Source organism: Falco rusticolus, chromosome 4, assembly GCF_015220075.1.
Source record: "Falco rusticolus isolate bFalRus1 chromosome 4, bFalRus1.pri, whole genome shotgun sequence".
Classification (NCBI taxonomy): Eukaryota; Metazoa; Chordata; class Aves; order Falconiformes; family Falconidae; genus Falco; species Falco rusticolus.
In genome coordinates this window covers 76,545,021-76,570,210 of record NC_051190.1, presented here as the reverse complement: position 1 = coordinate 76,570,210, position 25,190 = coordinate 76,545,021, and the positions used below count along the sequence as shown (strand labels likewise).

Below are 25,190 nucleotides of genomic sequence, written 5' to 3'. Positions count from 1 at the left end.
AGCCTCAGGTGGTAAAGGCAGAGAGCTTAACCCAGATCTGCTGGTGGTGGTACAGTAACATGGAGCTGGACCCTGCATCAGCTGAACTCACCACCAGAGGTCCATAGAGGAGACCAAATTAAAAGCATACAAGCCTTCAGTGAAGCCTAACATGTGCGTGTACCTCCAGTCTTGTGTACGCCCAGAGTCCGCTTCAAGTCTGAAAAGATGCTCATACACAAAGACAAGGAATTTTAACAGATATAAAAGTCTAACACTGCTTTTGTTTTTGTTGTTTAATTCCCAAAAGGGTCAGCTACAACGTGTCTCTCCAGGAAGACTCCACAATGAGAAAAACAACCCACAGTTGCTTCTTACTGATAATCCTTCTAACTGTAAGTATGAGAAAACTGAACTACTCATGACACCTACCAAATTTAAACTTGTGGTGATATTCAGAAAAATGAGTAGTTATATTTGTTGTACTGCACAGGTGAAGAATGAGTTCCCTTACTGGTACATTTCAAAATAAGGTTAATAAAGCTTCTAAGTAAAATATATCATAAAAATTTGAACTTGATACCATTGTTTCTTGGTGAGACATAACATCAAGCCTGAAGAAGGTAATGCATGTGATTTTTCATTTCTCTTTTTACAAGCTACAAGGTATCAGTGATATGGAAACTTAGGTGTTTTAAAACTTCCTTAATGTTGTTGTGTGACTTAAAATGACTTAAACAGTAAAAATCCACAATTACTTATAGGTACTCTGCTATTAGCAAAGCAACTGAAATGGAAAATAACAGTATAAAGTTTAGATAGTAATTTCAAATGCTATTTTCCAATATTACAGTTATTGCAATGTATGTGACATGGCTGAGTAGCTGATATTCTAAATATGTAGTAAATTCATTTCTGACTAAATACCTTACATGTAAGTTGGATGCTTCCTCTGTTCTCTACTTGTGAAACCTCAATTATTAGCAATTATCATAAAATTGTAGACTTTACAGGTAGTCAGAAATGAGACTACTGCCCAGAGCCTCTGTTACAGAACAGTCAACAAGCTGTTTCCTTGACACTTTCCAGAACACTGCTGTTAGATCAAATACAAAATATTTGGCATCAAGCACTTTTCCAAAAATTTCCCCACCTGTAGCTGATAGAAAACATTCATTTTTTTTACATTTCATTTGTGGTCTGTAATGAGGAAAGGGTGATTTTCTTTCTCTTCCAAAAAGACTGTTTCCACTCGGTTGTTTTTTCCAATCACCCCTTGGCTCCCAGAGCCATGAGCCCCTGGGACTTGCATGTCAGCTACTGCTGGAGGTAAAGGAAGAAATAGTAAAGTGGTTTGTGATCCCATTCATGTTATTTATTCACCCCACAAACCATCTCCAGATATTTCTTTGCTGATGGTTTGCTGTCATCCTTTTGTCCGTGTCCTGTGCTTCCAACTGGTGGCTGCAAGCTGTTGCAAAACAGCACAACCTGTTGAGGTCCTTGCTTTCTCCTCTGGGCTCCAGGCTCTCTGCCTATGCCATTTGCTCCACTGTGGTTTCCAATCCCCCTGCAATGGTCACAACTTTTTTGAGTTGAGTTTGAGTTCTCAACTCAATTGAGTTGAGAAGGGCGTGCTTTTTACCTGAAATCCCTTTTCTTGGGGTAGCTGTGACTCCCTTGCAGTGCTGGAGTGCACTCTTCCCTGTGTATGTCATCAGTGCTTTGCAGAAGACTTCCCCAGATTCATCCCATATCTCTCCTTGAATATTTTGTCGTAGACCCTAGTTACATGGTGTCCGTAGACACCCCCTCCCCACAGTCCCCTTTAGGCTTGTCACCAAGGGGTTTCAGTACCTTCTGATAAAAAACCCATCTCTTACCTTTGTCATTTTTTGCATAGAATAAATAGCACTTCACTATTTTGTGTACAGTTCCATAATAACTCACATGTCAAACAAAATAAAGCACCAGTTGCTCCAAAACCTAATTCAGAAATAAAACTCCTTATTGTCTTCCTCTTTGGCTTCCCTTGCTTTTGGATGCACAATAATACATCACCAGGTAGTCCTCTACAATTCAAAGTGAATTCTGTTGGAAAATAGAACTGTGTCATTTCCTAGTTTATTGCTGATGCTGTCTAGTTTTTGGTAATTACTGAGAGACACAGAATGTGATTGACACTTGTTTCCTCAAGTACATGAGCCCCTGTGCACTGGAGCAGTTAGTTCATCCCCCTCTGCACATTTCTCTCCAGAAGAAAGATGGAGAGTCGGCCCAGTGTGTCCAGGGGCTGCAGAGAATGAGGAGGAGGGAACAAGCTTGGGTCCCTTCCTGTGTGACTGATCAGCTTTGCAGGTTAAGAAAAGGGAGTTCTACTCTCTGCACAGTTTTGTCAGGTAAGAATCATCATCTAGTGCCTGCAGATGGTAGTTTGGACTTGCCCTGTAAATGAGGATTGATGGAGTAGTGTTTCTTATGTATTCCAGTCTTCTTGTCCTGAGCCAACCACAAAGTGCACAGTAGGACAAAATGAATGCTGCAGCTGAAGACCACACTATTATTCAATTATGTCCATTAGACCAAGATTGTATTTTAAAATAAATGCATTTTGAGTAAAAAACAAATTGTACAAATTAAGTCCAAATCTGTTAAATTGTTACCAAGCCTCAGTCACTAAGCTATACAGAGTCTGGTACATTGTGTTAGCTCCTGAAAGGCTTGTGAATAATTCCCATTCACAAAACATGTAAATTTATGTGAAAACCTAAATGTAATTTTTGGTAACTGCACAAACTGTCACATTTTGGAACACAGTTGCAGTAGTAGGTTCAAGTCTCCAGAAGCCAATTAGTAAAACATTTGCCACCATGGTGAGGGCACTGCTCGTGGTGTAAGATTTGATCCTCGCAGCCAGGAGTGCAATATGGACCAGTGGGGTGTTGCATCCATGTTCTCCCCTGGGATCCTGCCACCTGCTCACCTCAGCCACTCTCATCACAAATCTCTAAAACTCATGTCCGTGCAGGTACTGTAAGCACAAGCCTTTTACTGCTTAGACAGTGGCTCTTCCACCATCTGAATGAAAGCAGATCCCACCCATAGGTGGGCTAGAATTGCTGCTGGAGTTTTGTCACAGGCTCCTGTGGCATGCTTCGTCAGAGCCTTGCTCGTTGTCGTGCGCTGCTGGGAGCCCGGGGGCTTCCCCTGCCTTGGATGATAAGATCCCCTTGGGTCTCATCACCTGAGACCATGCCTTTGAAAGCTGTTGTTCTGAAGTGTGCATTTGCCTTTGTAACTATGTGTTGCTTCAAGTCGTAAGGAAGTGGACTTGCAAGTTCTGGAGCTTTTTTCACACAAGTAAATCTCAGGAAAGCAAGCTGCTGATGTTTTAATGTGGTGAGAATTAGTGGGAGAATTTGAGACTCAAGCTGCTCATGGCTTCCCAAGAAGGAAAGGAATACTGTATTCTGTTCTATTCACCCAGTTTCAGGGGCGATCAGGAGTTTTTGTCTCCCTCTTTGCTTTTTAAAGACATAAGAATGTTGCTATGCAGCTTATAGCCCTAAAGAGGTCTCTCACAAGATGATAATCAGAGCTGCAAGCAAACATCTATGAAGAATTCTGCAGCCTTCCTTTAAGCCTGCAGTTTGCATCAGGCTACCCTGGGAGTAGAGCTTCCTTGTGTGAGCAAATCCTGCAAGCAATGGAACAGAACTGTAAGTTTTTGAGTTGTTTTTCATTACAAGTGCCTTGTCTTCATCTACTGTGGCTGATAATCTCATTCAACAACTGCCAAAATCTGCAAAATAAATTGTATGGGATCTCGCTATGAGATAATTTCCATCCTGCTTCAACAGCAATTGAGTATGGGAAAATTTTAACATTCAGTGGTTAAGTAAAACATGTCATGTTGAGGTATTTCACCAAATAAATTGTCTACTGTTTCTTAGGGCATTTGTGATGCATAAGAAATTATTCCCATGTTAACAGAATACCATGCACTAAGGACCTTCCTAAGGGATCACAGTCGTTATCTTTTCTAACACTAGCAGCTGTGAAAAGTAGTTCAAATGTAATCAAAGTACGAGGTGCTCTGCAACCAGTGTAAGTCATGCTAAGCTCTTGCTCAAAGATATGATGTATTGAAGAATAGGAGTTTAGCGACCCACAAAGTGGTGACTACACATTGCAGTTTTCAAAGAATTGTACCAAATGAATTTTTGAGCTATTGAAATCAATAACAGTTGGAGCATCCAGAATCTGAAATAGCTCAACAATAAATGTTGCAAAATTACTGTGTTTAGTGGAAGGAGGGGAAAAAACAAAAGCAAAGGAAGCTACGAAATACCTTCTATTCCTAAATGTCATGTATAGTCAACAGTTAGTGTACTTTACGGTCCTTGATGGGGAAGAAAAATATTTGGGGTTGCTTGTTGATCATGTCCCAATATTTTGTGGGAAAAAGGAATTTTGTGCTTGTTTTATCTGATTCTCTCTTGCGGAAATGGGCACAATCTTTCACAGGTTAATAGCAGGTGTGTCTTCCTTACAGAAACTGGGGCACTATTTGTTCCTTTTGATAGTTTAATAATGAAGCCAAATTGCTTTCTCTAGATTATTTTATTAATTCTAGGTATAAAGTGAACTTCAGCATTCCCAGCAGCCTGTTTTTTCTCTTTGTAATGATAATTCATTTTCTTATAACAGTAATTTGTCACGTGGTGGCTTGGTGGTCGTATGTATGACGTCATTTACTTGGACTTTTAGGAGTGACATCATATGTACGGCTGCTAAACTGCTACATGGGACATCACTTAAACAGTTTTCTTCTGAAGAAATCATACCAATCATTTTCAGGTTATGAACACATCCTGATTATTAAGTTGTGAATTATTTATCTCTTTAATAAAGAATGTTTATAAATGAATGAGGCATTCCTTTATTGTATCAACATCATTTGTATTTCCATCTGAAGTAACTGATGGATAGATGGGAAGGGTTTTTAATGTGCAGTAACGGACTCTGAACACTCAAAATTTCTTCAATACCATAGGTAGTAACCAGGTGAAAGTTATTTAATCTTGGCTTTTTTATGGTGAAAACATGTTTTAAAACTTAATTCCTAAAGTAACTAGATATAATCATTTTTATACTGTATATAAAACAATTTTAATCTAATATAATCAGATTAAAATGTAGTAGCAGAGATGATTCCTAATCCTTAATTTCATGATAGTGAGCAGACAGACACAGAGACTCGTGGGACACCCCCAGCCCCTCATTAGCATGGTGTGCACTGAGCTTTCCATCCTGTGTAGCTATGCCCAAGCTCCTGCTGCTTCAGATAAAAGAATAATGGCTGAGATTTTTCTGGCCCATTTGCCCTTTCCTGACCTCTGTGGTAACAAGTGCAAGACTAAAACAAATAATATCTGACATCACAAACTGTACCAAGATTTTAGTCTGACTGAGCCCCAGGAATATCAGGCTGGATCATCAGCCCACTGAACTGACTTCAGGGAGGCCAGGCGTTAGGCTCTGAGTCCCAGCGTGGGGGTGGGTATGTGATTCTCCTGTGCATGGTAGAAAACACCAGCATTGCAAGCAGAGCTGTTACTGCTCATCCTCCAGCAAGCCACCAAATCAAACTTTTCATTAGTTGCTGAAATGGTCATCTGATTTTAAGGTGAAAGCAAAGATTGCTCAGACTTCCATAGCTAGCTTTTTCAAATCTAGGCAACTAGCAATGAGTAATAGCTGTCAAAGGGAAGAGTACATTCAGAGTATTCAAAGCGTACATATAAGAGGTGAGTAATGCCAGTAACACACCTACGTATAATCCCTTAATCTGATTTCATAAACAAGCAATTTGATTACATCAGAAGTGCCTGGAAAGATTTTTGTGCAACTAACTTTGAAAATCTGAATCTTTGTGTTTGGTAAAAACAAAAAAATTTACATAATTTAAGAGACAGCTGTAATATATTACCATTCCAGGTTTTTATCCAAACTTGCTTCAGATTTGCTGTAGGCCGTTAAGTGATTTCTACTGATGAAGTGATTTCCATTGAGCTTTAGTGACAGTGTCATCCATATTTTTAATCACTCCGATTGAATTCCTGGCCAAATGTGGGCAACACAAATTTTGCTGGCAATTTCAGCTGGGCAGTGATTGCCTTGTGCAGAGGCAGTAGAATGAGCAGTTCTGGTAACATGCTTGAGCACTTTAAATCCAGGACGTTTATCCTATCCACCACCACAGGTGCTCTCTGCATCCCAATATTAAAATGTTCTCATTAACCTGTACCCAACAAGAGCTGACTACTTCAGGAGTTGGATTAATCCCTTACAACAAGTTATGAAACTGACCTTTAAGTTTAAGGCGTCTTTGGTGTCTGAATTGTATCTTACACTCCCAAAATTGTCATCCCTAGTTACAAACTGTTAACATCTTCACCAGTTAAAAGATGTGAATAGAGCATTCCTTTTCTGAAGGGATATCTTTTTATTTCAGCTTTGATGTTTCTGTACTATGCAATCTTTGGGGAATTGTCTGTCCTTTTAAAAATGGTGTATAAAAGAGTCTCCAAAAAAAGTTAGAATAGGGGAAAGATGTTCTGAAGAACTGAACAATTTCTACAGTTTCTATCTTTGTAGCTGGCATTTGCTAATTCTTGCATATCTGTGGTGTGCTTTATTCTGTACAGATAAAGCAAATGAAACTGCATCAGTATTTATGACCTGTGACACCAGTCTTTCTGGTCTCTGTCAGTGTGAAATGATTTTGATCTTGTTTCGTCAAACAGATGTAAAAAACAGATCATCTCCTTCTTAAAAGAAAAAAACCACTTGAAATAAAAGCATTGTTTCAGGGCAAGGAAAATTGGTGATGTTTTCCAGGCATACTCAGATGGTTATTCTTTAAAAATGCGGGTGTGTTCCCAAATTGGCCCAGAGTAACAGAGGAATCACCAGGAACAGAGGCAATGCCAGGGAAGGCCCACTAGGTTTCTTTGATGATGCCATTATTCCTGTCTTGAATAAAAACATCTTGGAACTGAGGTATTATTCAAAATAAGAAACGGGAGGGGAAAGCATGGAGTGTCTGTGAATCACTTCAGAGAAGTGCCAAAGCCTGTGGCAATACATGGACACGAAGGTCTAAGACAGGCCTGAGGGTATCTGAAGAACGTCATCTACACTTTCCTACGCTACATGCTGGATTTCAGATATTGCTTAGTTGGTTTTAAAATGGTCCTCATGGACTCCAGCTATTCCCTTTAATCTTTTTGTAAGTGAGGGATCTGCGATGTTTGGCTGTGCTTCTGTGGGTCCTGTTCTGGCTTTCTAGATGAGTAATTTTTAACTTGGATGGCCAGTTGAAATGTTCCAAATGGCTTTACTGTCTAAGTATATCTTTGTGTGTGTACATACATACACATAAGTTTATATAAAATTGTTTGTCAGAAGATATCTTTCTTATTCCTCCCATCCTAAGTAACTATTTAAGTGCCACGAGATAAACTGCCTTCACTGTCCTCTAGTCTTCAGATAGTAGCTGTATACAGTTGAAAATGAAAATGTTTGTATAAAAAGAGATGAGATTAAGAAAAAATGATTGATTAGATATAAGAGTATAAAATGACTAAACTGACATGGCACAGAAGTATCGGGATAAAGTAACAACTTTTTTTAGTTTCAACTACATCAAACATACTGTGGTTTTGCTGAATATTTTACCAAGATGTTTTAGTTGTGCAAATGGGAAAAGCGTAATGTATTAATGAGATGGATTTGCTTGTTATGTGCAATTATGGAAAAGTGAAGCAAAAGTGTAAGAAGTAACCTTATATTTGAACTGTCATGTTTTCAGTTTGAACATCTACAAAAGCTTGCTTAAAGATGTGTGTACTAGTATTTGCTGCTAAAAATGTCAAGATTGTATGTTTGTGTGAGTCATAAGTTTTGAGGGAGCCTGTAAATGACTCTGTGTGTGTTTGTGATGCCATTAGTATTGTTTAGTATAGGGAAAAATCGACGGTCATACAAGGAAAGTGCCACAGTAGCATTGCTTTTGCTTGGGGAAGCAGAGGAACTAATCCTTTCCTATCACCTTCATGCACAGAAGTGTCCTGATACAGGATTAAGGCAGAACAGAATTAACTAAAGCTCCACGCTTTCATTTGCGCTCTGGCTCACAGACCTGGGCAGTGCAACAGAGGGATGGATAGGTGGATGAATGAAAAAAACTATGACTGACCTCTCTTCCAGAGGTGATGATCCTTCCCTTTCCCCTGCAGACAGCTCAGAGTGGGAGAAGTCAGAAGATGCCACTTGATCAAAGAGGACCTTGTTACTCAGACTCTCAAATTTAGGGACACCTTGCTTAGGCAGTTAACTAGGAGCTAAGGCCAGGTAGTGAGGTTTAAACTCTCTGCCCTGTGTTTCTGTGACCTTAACAGTTGAAGAAGCTCAAAGCAGGTGACATAAAACATGAAATGAACAGTTTTGAGGCTGTGGCACTGAGGTATTTTGTCTGGTTAGCTGGAGAGAAATCAGCATGAGTGAGTAGAAATACATGGGTGTAACTTTGGGAAGATACAAAATCTTTTTTGCAGATCACTAAAGGAAAAGATTTTTTGAAGACTCTATCAAGTATTTAATGGTCCTTTCTTTTGTCAAGAAAAAGGGCTTGGTTAAAATCCTGTTTATAGTGAGGTAAACTAGTGAAAACTCAGCATTTACTTCGCAAGCAGTATAAGGCCCATCATAATGCTAAACATATGTGCAAATAAAAGGCCTTTGAAGAATGCATAACAGAGATTTCTGTTCCTTACTTTTTTAATTTTATCCTCCTCGTTTATTCGCTTGTACTAACGGTTTTTCCTTTCTGTGCAGAGAATGGTTCCAAGTCTTTCTTCTACTGTAAATTATACTGATCCTACAGTAGAGCCTGTAGTAACTGAAAATTCAGTCATACGGCAGAAGATAATAGATTCACAGTTCAAATGCTATGAAAGGATGAACAGAGCTCCTCCATATAAGAAAAAAGGTAAAAAAGATTTTAAAAAATCTGTTTGTATATTGCCATGCTTGCTTATATAGCTATAAAGAAACATTTACTTCTGTATACTAATGTGTAGTCTTCCTTGGGGTGCAGTTTCCTTCCTGTTAGCAGTCATCAAATTCACACTTAGCATCCTCTTAAGTGTAAAGAAATAAAAAAGGCTGGAACAAGCCTAGGGAATTAACAGCTTTTCTTTCCTCCCCGTGCAGACGGTACCTCCATAATCTACATTTATGGCTCAGTGCTTCGCTGCTTGAGTTTCTCCTGTTCTTGCTTAGGGAATGGCATTCTCCAGAAACTTTCAGCAAGCTTACACAAAGACCTGATTGTGAACATTGCTCTCTTCAACATAAATGTTGCTCTGTTTGTTCTGCTTACTGTTTTGTTCTTCTGTCATTTGTGTATTGGATGATAGCTGTCATGCTCTGTACCAACGCAGGTGTTCCAGGAATTCTATATTCAGCAGTAACAATAGCAAAAAGAGGTTTAGAAAGCACTAAGCATGCATCTTTACTGAATACGAGGCATATATTAACATTAATAGAAAGGAAAATGTCAAATAATAGCGGTGCTACAGTAGCACAGTATAAATGAAGCAGCTTTTCTGGCTGGGACTGAGCATTCTGGTCACTTTTCTCACAGAAAATATGGAGGAAGTTATGAGGAGGCTAGAGAAAAAATATTTGAGACAATCTGGGGATGCAAGTAAAGAGCAGAGAAATGAAGGCACAGTTTAAAGAGAAACTATGTTAAAAAATCATTATTAAAAAAATCCAACCTAGTAGATGGGGTGAAGATAGTCTGGGATTTTTTTGTAATATAAGAACAAAGACATTTCCACAGCCCTTTAACACAAAGATTTTACTGGGCTCTGTAAGACTCAAAGAATAATTAGATGTTAAGATACTCAGGACTTGATGCAGACATGTTTTGGAATGAATGTAGAGATTCCCATTCCTTCAAATAGTTTTTCATTCAGACCAATAATGGGGAAACCCCACAAATATTTAAACAGGGTTATGGAATAGACAGCATCATGTTTCAGACATAAAAAAGCCTTTAATTGCTGAGCTTGAGGGGGAAATAACTTACTGTCTGCTCAGATTACTCTTTGTCTCCAGCTCTATAAATACGTGATTTTTGCATCCCTTGATAGTTCCACTGGATTCACTTTTCTTTTTCACCTTGCAGGTGTGGTTAGTTGCAAAGGGCTGAAGTGTTTTGCCAGAATGAGCTGGAAATTCATAGGTCTCATGACATAAATTCCCAGTAGTGTTCTCAAGGGCAGTGTTGTCGCAGGAGGACAGCAGTGGCAGACCTGCAGCCATCAGACAGAGCACAGCAGTTCTTGCATTCCTTCGACTGGCAGCTGGATTTAAGTGATGCCATTGGGGACTGTTATGTTCATAGCAACATGCACCTAATTAATTTATAGCCCAGAGTGAAGATAATGGGTGTCTAAGGAATGACGCCAACACTACTGAAGTTGCATTTTCAACTGAATTATGGGATCTTCACCAGCCCTTCAACATTTACACTTCTTAAATGGTTGGAAGGGGACAAGTTCTAAGGCTCTTGACTGCAAATTTGAAAGGGAGGATGGGGTGATATGGGAAATACCCTTAAATTCCCTTAATGCAAAGGACAGCTGTAGTGGTGTCTCCTGGGAAAGCCCAACACATGAGCTCAAGGAGTATGCTAGCTGTGCATTTTCAGCAGAAACAATAGTGAAGTGTAACACTGAACGTCCCAGGAAAGCCCAGTGCCTGGTACAACTTTACTGAGCCAGCCAAGATGTGTCTAATTTTTCCCTGGTATCTCTGCAGTCCCTAATGTAGCCTACTTGTAGACTGGTGCAGAGGTAGTTTAAGTCCTTCACAATCCTGGGGCGCAAAACTGATGGCAATGAACTGCAGGGAACTGCATAGTATCTCCTGCTCAGGAGCCAGAGCGATGGTATCATACAGGTGAGCTGTGGCGGCATGAACAGTGGGCGTGTGTCAGCAGAGACAAAGTAATGGACCGTGTACACACACTTATCTTGCCCATTTCAAGGTAGAATTGATTACCTTCAGTCATGAAGAAATAATGAAATGAGGAGCTCAGGCACATGGGAACACCTGACCATCCCTCCAGGACAGCACAGCACTCCCAGCCGCCCTGTCCGTCCCAAAACGTGATATTTTTAGCCAGTGATACAATTCAACAAATACAAAATAATACAACAAAGAGTTCAACTCTTCCTTCTCTGTTTTATTATTTATGCTGTTTTATTTCCTGCATCACTTAAAAAAAACATGTATGTGTGTATCTATATATGTGTGTGTATATAGTTATGGATGTATGTGTGCATATATATATCTCCTGTTACTTACCTTGAAAGACACATTCCACAGTGTATAGGTCAACATCGGTAACTTTTTTTCTTTATTATGCAAGACAAAGGATTTAAAGCTAAAAAGTCCTACCAACCCCATTCTGCGCTGTCTTTCAGATACAAGCTCAAGTTGCAAACATTTCTTACTCTTCTTTTTCTTTGATATTACAAAATGATTCCTAAAAGTCTTTGATGGTTAATTAAGTGAACAAGTTGCACATTTAAGTTGACAACAGAAGAATAGATGTGCATAACATCTTAGCTAATGAAGACGTGTTCATAAAAATATCTTTTTTGCTAGACATCTAATCTGGAAAAAAATAATTTGGAAATTTTTATGCTTTCAATTTTTAATCCACAACTGTTTTGACTTGAAAAACAGTTATTGGTGCAAATTTGAACAATTCAGGTGGCTTTTTACAGCTTTCTTGCTGAAGCAAGAAAGCTTAACTATGGATAATTTCAAAAGCACCAGAAGCAATTAGATGCCCATATTTTTTTAGCTTTCAGTGGTTGTTAGGTGCCTTCCATATGATTCAGGAACAGCCTACATGATCATAGCAACAATGCTGCAACTCCCCTGGGACTAGAGCAAAAAAGGCAAGATGTATCTTCTCGCTGTATTTCTTTTTAACGTGATGGTCATGATGATAAATACCTTTTCCCCAACACAAACTGATTTTAAATGGAAAATAAGAAGTAAAGGGTGGGGTTTTTTTAATGTGTTACTTGAATAAATCCACAGTGAGTCAGGGAATTGTTACAGCAAGCAGTCTTGTAGCACATTTTCTGTGGACCACAGTATGTAACACTTCTGTAACAGGAATTGAGAATAAGCTGTGTTCTGCCTCCCTAGTATGGCTGTTTTTTCTAGGGCTGGGAACAGTCCTTGTACAGGACACAGCCTCGACAGTGCTACCTTCCCGGAAGGGGCATGATGAGGACAGGATCACAGCATGCCTACCCAGGCATCACCAGGCAGAGTTCACCTCTTACAGATCAGTCTTGCACCTGCCTCACTGGATCTCTAGTTACGTCACCGACCTGTAGTCTTGAACAAGGCAACAACTTTACAGGGACCTGTCTCTGCAAATGTTGCTTTTAGCTGGGATATTCCTGCAAGCCCTTCCTACCTTTCTATTTCAAAGACTTGATTTTCAGAGCTGCTGAACAGCAGAAGGTGAAATGAAAAGTGGATGTCTATAAGGTCTTTGGGTACCACCAGTGTACGTGCTCTGTAGCTAAGGACAGAAGGGGATCACAAAGAGGAATTTGTAGAATCAGAATTCAAAATTCAGTTTGACAGGCTTTAAAGCATTACTTGCCAGTAAAATGAACACCACTAACATCAGGTCAGCAAAAAACAAGTACCTTGTAGCACCTGAATGCCACTCAAAGTGTAGCATTAACAGGGGGTTTTATTGCCAAAAGAAAACATGATTGTCTGCAGAAGGCAATATTGCTTGAGAGGCTGGAACAGAGCAGGATCAGAAGTGATTGCGTGTTGAATTAAGTACTGCTTTCCTCTTGAATATACAGGTCTGTTCTGCAACCGAACATGGGACGGCTGGTTGTGCTGGGACGACACACCTGCTGGAAGAATCACTGCTCAGAATTGTCCAGATTATTTTCCAGACTTTGATCCAACTGGTACAGTATTTCTTTTTATCATCTTATCTTTTGAAGGAGGTCTTCAGAACATTCATGCCATTGAGTGGAAGCATGTTTCCAGTGGCATTTTTGCAACGTTGTGAAATCTCAAGAGTCTGGCTGAAATTAAAATATATCAAGCTTTCAGGTATCCTAATTTATATATTTTAATTTGTAAAATATTTTTATGTCTTTATATTTATGTAAACATAACCCGTGGATTTATGGAACTTAGTTTATAAAAATATTAACTACTTAGTTATAATTTCAAAACATTTTTAGCACCTCATTCTAAGTTTTTATAATTAAGAGAAAATGCTTATGTGCATGAAATATGTATCAGCATGTTCTTTGTCTGGTTTTTATTGGAAAATACCATTTTATGGGAGAAGATGAGCAGACATAATGTTCTTTCAGTCTCCAAGTTTCAGTTGTTTGTTGAATTCTTCATACGAATACTAGCAACCATGCAGACCAAGAGAAGTAATTCAACAACATTTAAAAGGACAAATGAAAGGAAAAATCAAGGACAGAAGTATTGCTAAATGGGTACAAGGAAGTATTAGACACAACTGTAACTCCGCAAAAAGTATTGTTTGAAGAAAGATACAGTTGTGCGTTAGGTGCTCAGGACATGCTGCTTACAGGTGGTGCTTGATGCCACAGCGTGCTAAATACGACATAGACACAGTGTAGCAATTGCAGTTAAAAACTGTGAAACTAAGTATTTGTGGAGGAGGATATATAAACCCAAAAATTTACAACAAGGTTAAACCAAAATGTATGTGCCCAAATGGAAAGTAAGGAAACATGGCTATTGCATAGCTGTTAATTAATTACCCAGTACCATTAGCTAAAACTGTTGATTTTGTTCAGCTTGTTGCCTATTTAGAAACAGTTTCCGGGTTGGATCAGACCCAGTATGCATTTTGCTAAATTCCACTTGCAGTAGCAGCCTGATTGATCGATATTTCTCTTCTTTATAAATCAAGCTATCCACAATTAGAGATTTCACCCAGAAAGTGGGAAACTTTCAGTGTCAGCCCCAGTCTGAGAGGATTCAAATCCGCATCCCAGCTTCAGGGACCTCCCCCTTTCCAGTGGAAGTAGGTGTTGGACAGGTTGGATCAAAGGATTTGCATGCCTGGAAAGTGAGCTCCCTGGCAGTGTGAATATCCACCTCTTGTGGGAATGCCCTGAGGCTTACCCCACAAATCTTTACAGCAGTTTACATTTCTGAGACAGACAACAGGCACAGAATCACAAAGTCTTGTCTTTTGTGACCTTTTTTTGCATTCTGACACACTTAGTTTTGATCTCTTTTCTGTACAGTTTTCAAGGAGGAGTCTTGCAGCAGGGCTGCTCATGGCAAATCCTTGGAGCACCTAAGGGGAAACAGGCCGAGGAGCTGAGACCCTCAGCTGGAGGGGTGCCTTTGACTTAGATCTCCCTCTCTGTGGACAAGTACTTTGACCATTAGACTATCTGCAAAAAAGATGCCAGAAGAGCATTTTAAAAGAATTGGCCAAACTTGGTTCAGTTCCCAGACAAAAGTGCCCATGTTCAGGAGAGAGCTTGAGGCTCTGGATCCTAAGGTTGCACAAGCCTTTTCCTACATGCATGTTAGAGGTGCTTTTTGGATGGGGTCTGTACCTTCTGCTTTGGCCCCCATTGTGTTCAAGATATCCTCCCCATGTGGCAACAGCCCCACTGATGAATAAAAAAATTTACTACAAGGCTTCTGCTTTCACTGTGGCCCTAACAATCCTAGTTTATGTATACTCCATGCACAGTTCAGCTTTTACCTGCATAAGTGAGTGCCGGGCAGACCTGCAATCACAGAATTTTCCCCACCACTGGAGGTGCTCATCCCTCAGTGCATGGAGGTGATTACAGAGCCACTCTCCTGCTTGCTCCCAAGCCACTTATTTGCAGCTTTTCCACTTGCCCATTTGTCTCCAGCGGCTTGTTCTGAACAAATTGCTCAGCTACAAAAGCACTCTTCAATGTAACACTTGAAGCCATCCATGGAGAAACACCTCTAATCATTAATGCTTATTAACACCAAGATCGGTGGCTCATACGACTGATTGCAAATCACTTCTTAATGTACAGATGAGTGCTGCAGAGGCTGGCCCACACTGTGTGCATGCTGTGGGTACTCTTTCTGCCATGCTTTAAAACTTGCAGGTTTGAGAATTTTTTAGTATCTGTTCTCTGTAAAAGCCTCCTCCCGTAATTAATTTTCTACTATTCTCTCTGCTGTCCTGTTTAGGAATAATACCTGTGGTCTTCTGGACTCATTATTTTCACCTGGCACATCTCTTTTCTCCGTGTCAGCACCTCTGTAGCCTCTTTGCCTGGATCCTGGTCAGTCAGCACTGTATTTCCCTGGCTCCTCAGCAGCTCATGGTTGGGCCAGAGCCACTTTCCTAGAGTAGCTGTTGAGTAACCGAGCATGTATTAAAGCTACGGCATCAAACCAGTGGGTAGCCAGCCTTTGCTTTACAGGTGGCTGATTGTTACATGGGGACTTAATAAAGTAAGAGGGAGACAAGAAATAGTGGGGGTGACCAGTATATTCAACTGCTAATGGAAGTGGCTGCCACTTACAGGTGGCCAAAAGCACGGGTTCAGCTATCCTGGAGAAGTCTTGTCAGGTTTTGTGTCACAGGTTATTATTTCCTGTGGTAACTTATCCCTGTTAAGCAAAATACAGCTAGATTGTCTGCTGAGAAACAGAAAATTCATCCTAAAGAGCAATCATTTCACTTGATGAAAACTGAAGTGCCTGTCAGATTTCCTTCCCATCAAGTCGTCGTGATATCACACCACCTCAGCATATATTTTAGGCATGCAAGTAACCCCATGGAATTCTGAAACAAGTATTTCATGCTGTGCTGCTTTGGGCTGCACTGAGATCTGCAGAATCACTGTGTATAAGCCCACTGATGGCTTAAGTTACTTCTGTTTGAAGTGATGCATAGCTCTGAGTCTTGGAATAAAATGGTGGTGGTCAGCTTTCTTTTTGTGCTTTGATACTTAGGTCATTTGTAACTGGAAAAGTGAAACATCTGGCAGCATAGGATCTGATCCTCCTCCCATCTGCACCTGTGGGTGCTGTATACCAGCTGTCTATATCTGAACCCCCAACAACATTCAGCATTGCTAGCAGTTGCTAGAGTATTTTAGGAAGTAAACAAGGTGAGATAATGTTCTGGAGAAAAGGACCCAGAGATAAAATAATGAAGAACGTGTTTAGTGCTCCATTCATTTTGTTTCTGACAGCTTCACGACTACCTGCCAGATGTAGTCGCACTTATTTCGCTGAACTTAGATCAGTTCTTACTAGCTAGGAATCTGTGTTCTGAAAGGATAATCTAGTCTGTTTGGTGAGCTAGGGCTTCCCACACTTCTTTCTTCATGTGAGGAAGCCCTATCCTGTGAAAAGAAATTAGTATCTTAAAGCTAGCAGACAAACAGAACCCCCTCTCTGTAAGCTGTGGCAACTTTGTCCTTTTCAATAAACAACTGTTGCCTCTTGTAGCAATCTTCCTCATAATGACCATCACACGCAATGTGACAATGCGTAAAACCAAGTCAATTTGTCTGGAAAACATACCGAGACCTACTGCTTTAACACCAGTGACAGTGGGAAATTAATTCTGTCATCCACTCCTGGCTGTGAAGCTCCAAGCAGGATGGTTTTATACACCCCTATTCAGACAACACGCACAGTTTCTCTTTAATTGTATTTTATATTCATATTTTACCCAGGTTAATCTTTGGTGTAATCCCTTTGAAATGGTTCCAGGTCATGCTGAAATTGCTAGGAACTGAATCTGATAGGAATATAGTATGCAATTCATGCTGGTAATATCTTGCTAATGAAAAAAAGGAAAATGTAATGGCCTTCTAGCATGGCAGATTTACTGCGGGCAGCAGGAGCAGAGCATTGCCCTGTGCCATCCATAGGCTGTTGTGTTTGTGGCAGGGGAGTATTCTAGTACCCCACTCACTCTCCCTGCGTGGTGAATTTGGTCAGGATTAATTTGGAGCAGTCACATAGCAATGGAGCTGAATGTGCAAGCTGGGCTGTGACAGCCATACCTTTTCATTTAACTTCTGCTCCCTTTCCTCTTTGGCAAAGAGCAGTGGTTAAGAGCAGTAGCCACCCCAGCAGGGAGCAAACCCAGCCCAACTTTGTGATCCAAGGCTGCACTTAGCAAAGCTCCACTCAGTTTTCCACTTTGTTGGGTTTCTGTCTCTGGTTCTGTTTTGTAAACCGGTTACTCATAACTGTTCATGTGACTCCAAGAGCAAAGTTTCTAGAAGTGCAGTTTGGAGACAGACCCATATGTATCCATAAGCAGTCACCTCAGATGGTTGTTGGTGTGGTGTTACCTCTCACAGCTGAGGAACATGGACGTACGGCCTTGTCTTCCTGCTTGGACACGAGAGAGACTGAGGTCCCCTTGCTCTGGAGCGTGGATCGCAGCAGTGGAGGGGACAGGGGCACTGTGGTATTTGCGTTCTCTGCAGCTCTTCCTGTGTCGTACTGTGGGCTCTGAATTGCTTTGTCTTTCTTACAAAATACCTTTAGAGAAATAAGGATAAACGCGCCATGCAGGAGAAGGGAGAACAGAACAGGTTGAATAGCTCTTGCAGACCCTTTTGGATTTACCAGCTGTGATGCCTGTGACCACAAGGGACTGGATTTGAGGGAACAGAAACCCTTCTCACAGCTGGCAAAATACACAGTGTTCGGCCATGCAGGTTTCCAAGCTGATGAGCAGTCGTTGCAGATGAGAAATGGTCTTCCACAAACCAGAGAGAGAGAGAGAGACTCTCTGGGTCATAGCAGCAGCTGCAGATCCTTCCACTGCCCTGGCTCCTGGCAGGCAGAGAGGCCACTTCCTCAGGCATCCCCTAATTCAAGCACCTTCCCAACCATGGTCTCCCCTCCCGCGTACCCCATCCATCACATGCTGCTTCCCACCTGGCACTGTGCCTTGACCTGCCTGCACCCACAGTGGGCTGTGGGCACGAGCAGCATCCTCAGTGGGCAGGCGCCCCAGGGACCTGCTGAAGCACCCTGAGCTGTACGGGGGGGCTGGGCCTGGGAGAACCCTTCTTTTGCTGCCACAAAATAAAGATTTCCTGACTCTGGCTAAAAAAGCCAGCTCTGGATTTCTGCTGGTCCTGTTTTCCTGTCTTGAAGTGATGTTATTTAGACAGTGATAAATAAAACAAATCTGAATGCTTTGTTCAGCTACTTCTTTCCCCCCTACCCTTCTGTGCATTTATGTCATGCTTCTTAGCAAGCTTGACAGCTGTATTTTAAAAAATAGTTTTTATCCCCACAGTGCACAATATGACTCTATTATACACATTCCAGTTCTGCTGCCCAAGGTATTCTGACGATAGTGGTAATTCCTCACTTACTAGGACACTGGAACTGAAGTTTCTAGGGTCTCAATTGTATTATATCAGATGATTTTTCCATTTTGGAAAATCTTCTTCTAGATTATTTTAGTGAGGATGTAAGTGAATCAGATGTGTCAGCTATTCCCTCATCTGCAAAACTAAGCACTACACAGGTCTATCCAAACCATGGCAAAGAATCCTGTGAGCACACACTGCAACAGGGGAAAATTTCTTTCTACTTCCAGCTTATAACTCAACAATAAATAAAAAAAATGTTGTTGACTCTTTTAACACGTGCTAGCTATAGAGTTGGTCTAATTGTAAAAAACCTGACTGATAGAGCTGTCATGTTGTTCCAGAGTTATGGGGTTAAGATACTTGTTACATATATATATATGACTGAGTTGTCTTAATGAAAATATGATTCATAAAAGCACTATTGGTAGCACAAACAACACCACATGCAAAACTATTGCTACTGGTTAATCTTTTTAGACACTTCACTAGTCCCATGAAACTGCTGTTGTGGATGAGGTTTCTCTCGCCCATCTTTCCCAGACAACTCTTGAAGTGTCTGTCTTTCTCTAAGCTAACTACATTACTAAACTGCATTAGTTTAAGGTTGCTAAAGTCAGGTGAGATGGATCTTGCTCAGTGTCACTGTTCTCCACTTTGAATAATGCGATGCCCAAGTGGTGCCCTGTCCAAGCTGCTAAGGTGCAGACAGAGCCTAAAAGATCATGTTTACATAATATTTTAATAATCTTAAAGCCCACACTTCTATTTTGCCTTCCTAGTGTTGCCTTACCCATCCTTACACGTTGTGTATTTCTTCAAAGTTTACTGGATTCTTCTGGTTAGCCTAAAAACCAACACATGCCCACATGCACAATCCCACACCTGCTACTGGGCCACAGTACAACAGTGGTTGGGTTACAAACCGACAGCTTTATTTTTGTATAGATTCTTAGATTTACGAGAAATGTTTGACCTGTTTGAGTCACTGGGATGAACATTAGGGAGGCTTATCCCCCAGTCCCGTATTCTGACAATGCCACAGCAAGGAATCCATGGGCCATGGCTGCTTCCAAACTAGGATCAGTTGTGTGTGTCTGGCTTCAAGGAAAAGTATGAGGCAACAGCTTTGTCTCCAACTTACAGAGGCCGCGTTAAACTTCAGCAGAGTGCCTACCTAGGCACTGAAGTACTGAGATGATAGATGATACTACCATTATACTCTATAGCATATTAACAAAAGCTGTGTACTTTGCAGAGTGCATGGGATAGTAGGTATGATGTTTGTACACTGTGTTCCATGGTAGCGTAACCATCAATCTTTTATCTATGACTGAAAACTTTTCCAGCTTTAGATAATATCTGGCAATGAGTACAATGGGAACGTTGCTACACAGGCAGTCTGAGTTTATCTCCAAGCTGCAGTGATGAAAGGCTGAGATAACATGTACTGTTCCTCTTGGTGTTGATGCACATATTGGTTCTCAACAAGTCCCCTAAAACAATCATTTGAAACTTGCGGTAATTTCAAAAGTATGCTGTGTTCTGGAGCATTGTCTTTTTTTGTCTTTTTTTTTTTTTTTTTTTGGCAATGACACTGCATAAAGTGTATTTCTGGTCAGAGGAAGATAGCTCAATCTATGCAATCCTTACCTGCCAATATGGTCAATTGCTTCCTTTAGGTGTATAGAGGGAATATGTATCTTCCAAATTAATAGAATTATTAATGATCAGAGCTGATTAAGAAAAATAAATGCAAATGTTGACCACAAAAAATGAAAATGTGTATGTTCAAATGGTAATTGACACTGCAGAAGTGTATGCTGCTAATGCCGATAACCTATGAGTAAAACCAGCAAAATTATAAAGCTAGAATAGGCAAAGGAAAGTCAGGGTAGAATTTTGAGACTACTTTAAAAGTCAGACTTGAAAAACTGTGGTTTTCATAAATAAACAGCTGTGTCACTAAGAAAATATCAGATAATTTAAGTTTATGATCTTACCCTGCTGCTGTTGCTCAGGCAGTATCAGTGACGCCCGCGTGGCTAACGCTGGAGGGAAGGCTGAAGGAACTAGTCCCAGACTTGACAGACGATGAGGAGTGACTGTCTGCGCCTCAGCCTCCAGGGTTTTCCAGGCAGAAATGTGTGGCTCCAGGCATCCCTCAGAGCCATGCGGTGCTGAAGCTGCAACCATCCCCTGCCACAGGGAAAGGGCACATGGGAAAGAGCACAAGCCAGAAGGGTTATCCATACGGCAGGGCTTTTGGGAAGGATGCCAGAGCCACCTGTGGCGCAGGAGCAGGCACTGGAGACACAGGGAGAAGCCAAACACACATCAAATTATTTAGAGAACTCGGCAGCCATTTCAATTAAACTGGACACTTGGCACCTGTGCCAAAATGTTTGCGAGGCTGCTTCTTCCTATGCCTGCACGCTTTGTAACCTTGGAGGAAATTGAGCAGTGCTGCTGCTCGCTCCTGGTGGGATTTAGCTGGCACGGAGGCTGGGCAGGACTCTTCCATCCCTCTGCATATACGCAGCATGGGTGGCAGGGCTGTCAGCATCTCCAGTACACAGGCTCTGTATTAAATAGTATTTTTAATTAATTATTTCCCTTGATACCTGAAACCCTGCACACTTCTTTCAAGTTCAGCATCAGGGCCTGAATTTACTTTCTCTCCTGTAAACAGCTTTCAACAGCCTCTTTAATGGGATTATTATCATATAAATAATTGCATCTGAATGAAGGCTGGGTATATATACTCTACTGCATTCATTCAAGGCAAAAGGAGGCAAATGAACAACAAGTATACCACCAGATAAATCTCTGAGGAAAAAAGACAACAAAACAAAACTCAGCAAAATATATATTATTTGCCCAAGTTGAAAATCCTTTGGGTTTTGTTACGCAGATTTTATTTCCAAACACATAAATTCTTTCAAATGGATTTTTCAATGTGTAACATGCACATGGTAAAATAACTATTATTGCAATTTATCATCAGAGAGGGCTTCAAAATACTGTGATGAAACTGGAAACTGGTTCCGCCATCCTGAGAGCAACCGAACGTGGTCCAACTATACCCTGTGCAACTCTTTCACCTCTGAAAAACTGAAGGTATGCTACAGTTACAAAGGCAGTGGTTGGCTGGGAATGCGTTTGGGCTGGGCTAGTAGTAAGGCACCTATGAAAGAGATCAGAATAGTCCTCATCTTTCAGTTTTATTTGTTGCACAATAATTTAATAGCATTGTCCTCATGATTTTAGCTTATTAAAAGTATTTGATGAGTGTTCAAACCTAAGTGTATGTTTGCTGCGGGGTGGATAATTTAGTAGCAATTCATATGACAAGTTTTGCAGTATTTTTCAAATGCATTTTAAAATTCCTATTATTTTCCCTGATTATCCAATAGTTATAAAATGATCCTTTAGAATATCAATTTTTCTTTCTGTAACAAGGATCTTCCAAGGTGTTGATGTCTTATCTGCAGGGCTAGAAATATTAAAATAAGTTTAAATCATTTTTCTTAAGCAAAGAATATCACTCTGTACTCACTCCCTTTAAGAAGTAATATTTATGAAGGTGCTATTAATCCAGAAAATCCAACAAGCCTGAACGCATTTAACAGTTTGACTGAAGTCATTGAGACTATTTACGGTAACAAATTAAGTATTTGTCTCAGTATTTCCAAAATCAAATTGCTAAGCTGGAAGAGGAGATCTAAATATAAGAGCACCAAAAGAAACAAGGAGAGAGAAATCTGAGAAAAGCTTAAAAAAATTGTTAGGGAAGCTCATGAAAATAAATATATTTCTCAAATGTGAGTGGAGCTCCAGGAAAATCTGAGTACAGATTTGTGACAGAATAATTTGTGGCTATTCAGAATTGTGGAAGGAAAAGAGTCAAAAAGTGATTTGATTTTACGTTTGTGTTGGAGGATCATTTTTAATGCAGCCAAAAAGCAGTATATGATTATATTTAGTAATGATCCAGCCCAAAGGGCCTTGGAAAAGTCTGCTGCACTGGCAGGAGGTAAATTCTAAAAGTTTTTGCAGCATGAGGAGCCATCATGGTAAAACGAGACTCACCTATGTGACAAAGAGAGAATAATAGTAACAATCTGAGCTCACAGAGGCATTAAATAGAAGCACCATAAAAATACAATTTTCCAGATGTTGGCGCATGTAGGGAGGCAAAAAATATAGTTCTATTACCTATTATCTGTGCCTTCCAGAATAATGATTTTGAACATAATTCAAGCAAAGTGTAGATAGAACACAAAGGAAAAGTATGCGTACATTGAGATTCTTCGGGGGGGGGGGGAAGAAAGATGGGAAACGCAGAAAGAATCTGCCTTTACAGAAATGCCAAGTTAGTTTATGACCATTAATCCAAGTCTTCAAAAACAGGAGTATTCTTCATTTGCAGACTATTTCCATGTACCTATGGCTAATATAATTAACTGAGTAGGATGTATTCCTATTAGAGAATTCTCTTTCCTCAAATGAAGAATTCTAGGAGAACAAATAAGAACAGTTAAGTGTTTCTTTTAGAAGTTTTGTAAGCCCAGGATGACAAAATCTGCATAAACTGTAAATTTGGTCAGCATGTTGCAAAACCTGTACACCAGAAGGAGCATGATAGGTGGCCAGTTCAAGGAGTGCAGTAATTAACAAAATAATTCATTATTTGTTTGAAGTTAACTGAAAATACCAACATGCTATACTTTTGAGACAGATCACTCAAAGAAAAATAATATTGCAGCCGCTTCTTGAAAAGGTGGTGATGGACCATATGCTTTGTTAGCTGACAGGTCGGTCCATTCTGAACTATCTTCACTGTTATATTTGGAAAGCTTTTTTTCAGGAGTTACCATAGTAAAGTTTACATGGAGTAATCAAAAATGCTTTTGCCCAGTCCCAGATATACAGTTAAACTGATTTAAGAGTTGTGTGCTGAAAGTTGGATAGTTTGAATAACCAAGAGTCCTCGGGGTGCACGTAGACTTGCGTGTAGCCGTCTGGAAGCCTTTCCTGCTTCCAGCTGTTTCAGGCTAAGGGTTCTATAACGACAGGCAGCAAAACAACATAGTTTTGAACACTTCATCTGTAAATTAAATTCAGGCTTAAAAATTATATCGATCTAATATAATTTAAAAGCATAGCCACCCCTTAGTATAGAGTAGACGAAATGTCATATGCACATAGGTATAAACCTCTCTCACTCCTCTGTTTCAGAAAGTTGTCTCATCTCTGCCCTCTCTGGGGTTGCTGGTGCTCTCAGAACAAGTTGTTAAGCATTTGCGCTCACTAGCGATGTAGTGGTTAGCATTTGCAAAGGAAAACTAGGAGACCTAGGGTATTTGCAGTTAATACGCATAGATTTCCGTAACCTGGTGAATGATATTTACACTCAGATCATGGCGGTTCTACATGGTCAGGACAGTGTAAATGTGGCTTTGGTTTAAATCTGAATCAGGCCACTGCCACCTAGGCTAATGAAAGCAGGAACTGATTCCAAAGTTGTAAAATGACTGAAGAACAAACTAGATAAGAAGAGGTACACATTTCCTAAGAGAAATGGCTTTGTTTTCTGAATTTTATTCTTATTTATTTCCAAATGAATGTTTAAAATTACTTGGAAGCACACACACACACAAAAAAAAAAATACATGAGCTGCAAAACTTAGGGCTACAGAAAGCAATTCATCTAATAATTGAAAAAAAGGAAAATTGCATAACAAAAGAAAAATCAGTGAGGTAGAGCTGAAAATAAAATAAACCCAGCAGAGGAATTAAGATTATTTCTTATAGTTATTAAAATAACTCCTACTTAGTCTTTTTTTTGGGGGGGGACAGGCTGGTGCTATGTAAGCACTTTCAGAAAAGAAGGTGATGGTGAAGCCTGGCATGCCGTTTAGCCTCCCGCAGTCTTCTAACAGCTGGGTAATGCTTAAGAGCTTGGCTGAGACCAAGTATGACATTTAAATGCCACAGCGTTCTGAAGCCCAGGTGCTGTCCTACAATTTTGTTTCACTGTTGGCATAGAAAATATGGGTAGGCCTATCTTTTCACCAATACTGGTCAAACTATTAGGCCTATTTACTACTCAGAGTATAAGCCTATCGTTTCACTGATACTGGTCAAAGTGAAAGCCCAGTTATCTGTAAGACCATCTAGTTGCCCAATAGCAAGGCTCATACCAGTGTGAACCAGAATTTGTCTCAGGGTGTGCTTAGTGTGGTAGGAGTTGAGGATAATTTTCACCTCAATTACTGCTTTTGTGACTCTATAGGCCTTAATCATAAGCCCCCTATGACTTCTCTCCAGGTGGGAGAATCTCAGCATTTGTACCCACTTGTCATAACACAGCTACTCTACCTCAATTATTTTAGTTGTCTTCTTTCCAACTTTCCTAGCTCTGCCATGTCCATAAGGTGTGGAAACATCTATTTAAGATGTACAATGTAATTTTTAAATAGAAGCACAATGCTATTCTACCCTCAGTATCTTGCCTGATCATATCCAGCATTTTGTTGACTTTTTGCCTGTCGTTACACAGTAAACCAATGATTCGGAGAACTGGCCAGGATAACTCCAAGATTTTTTCCTGAGTTTTGTTTCCAGTTTGGAGTTAAGCATTGTGTAGGCAGGGTTTAGGGCGTTTGT

General features: G+C 40.3%; 1 protein-coding gene across 1 annotated transcript in view; it reads left to right on the top strand.

Moving 5' to 3' along the window:
* The first annotated feature begins 326 nt into the window (after positions 1 to 326).
* Positions 327 to 25,190, top strand: part of CALCR (calcitonin receptor) — a 77,150-nt gene continuing 52,286 nt past the window's right edge. The window contains exons 1-4 of the mRNA XM_037382458.1: positions 327 to 374; positions 8,881 to 9,034; positions 12,966 to 13,076; positions 21,526 to 21,638. Coding sequence (XP_037238355.1) covers positions 327 to 374; positions 8,881 to 9,034; positions 12,966 to 13,076; positions 21,526 to 21,638 — 426 coding nt within the window. The remainder of the gene's footprint in view (positions 375 to 8,880; positions 9,035 to 12,965; positions 13,077 to 21,525; positions 21,639 to 25,190) is intronic.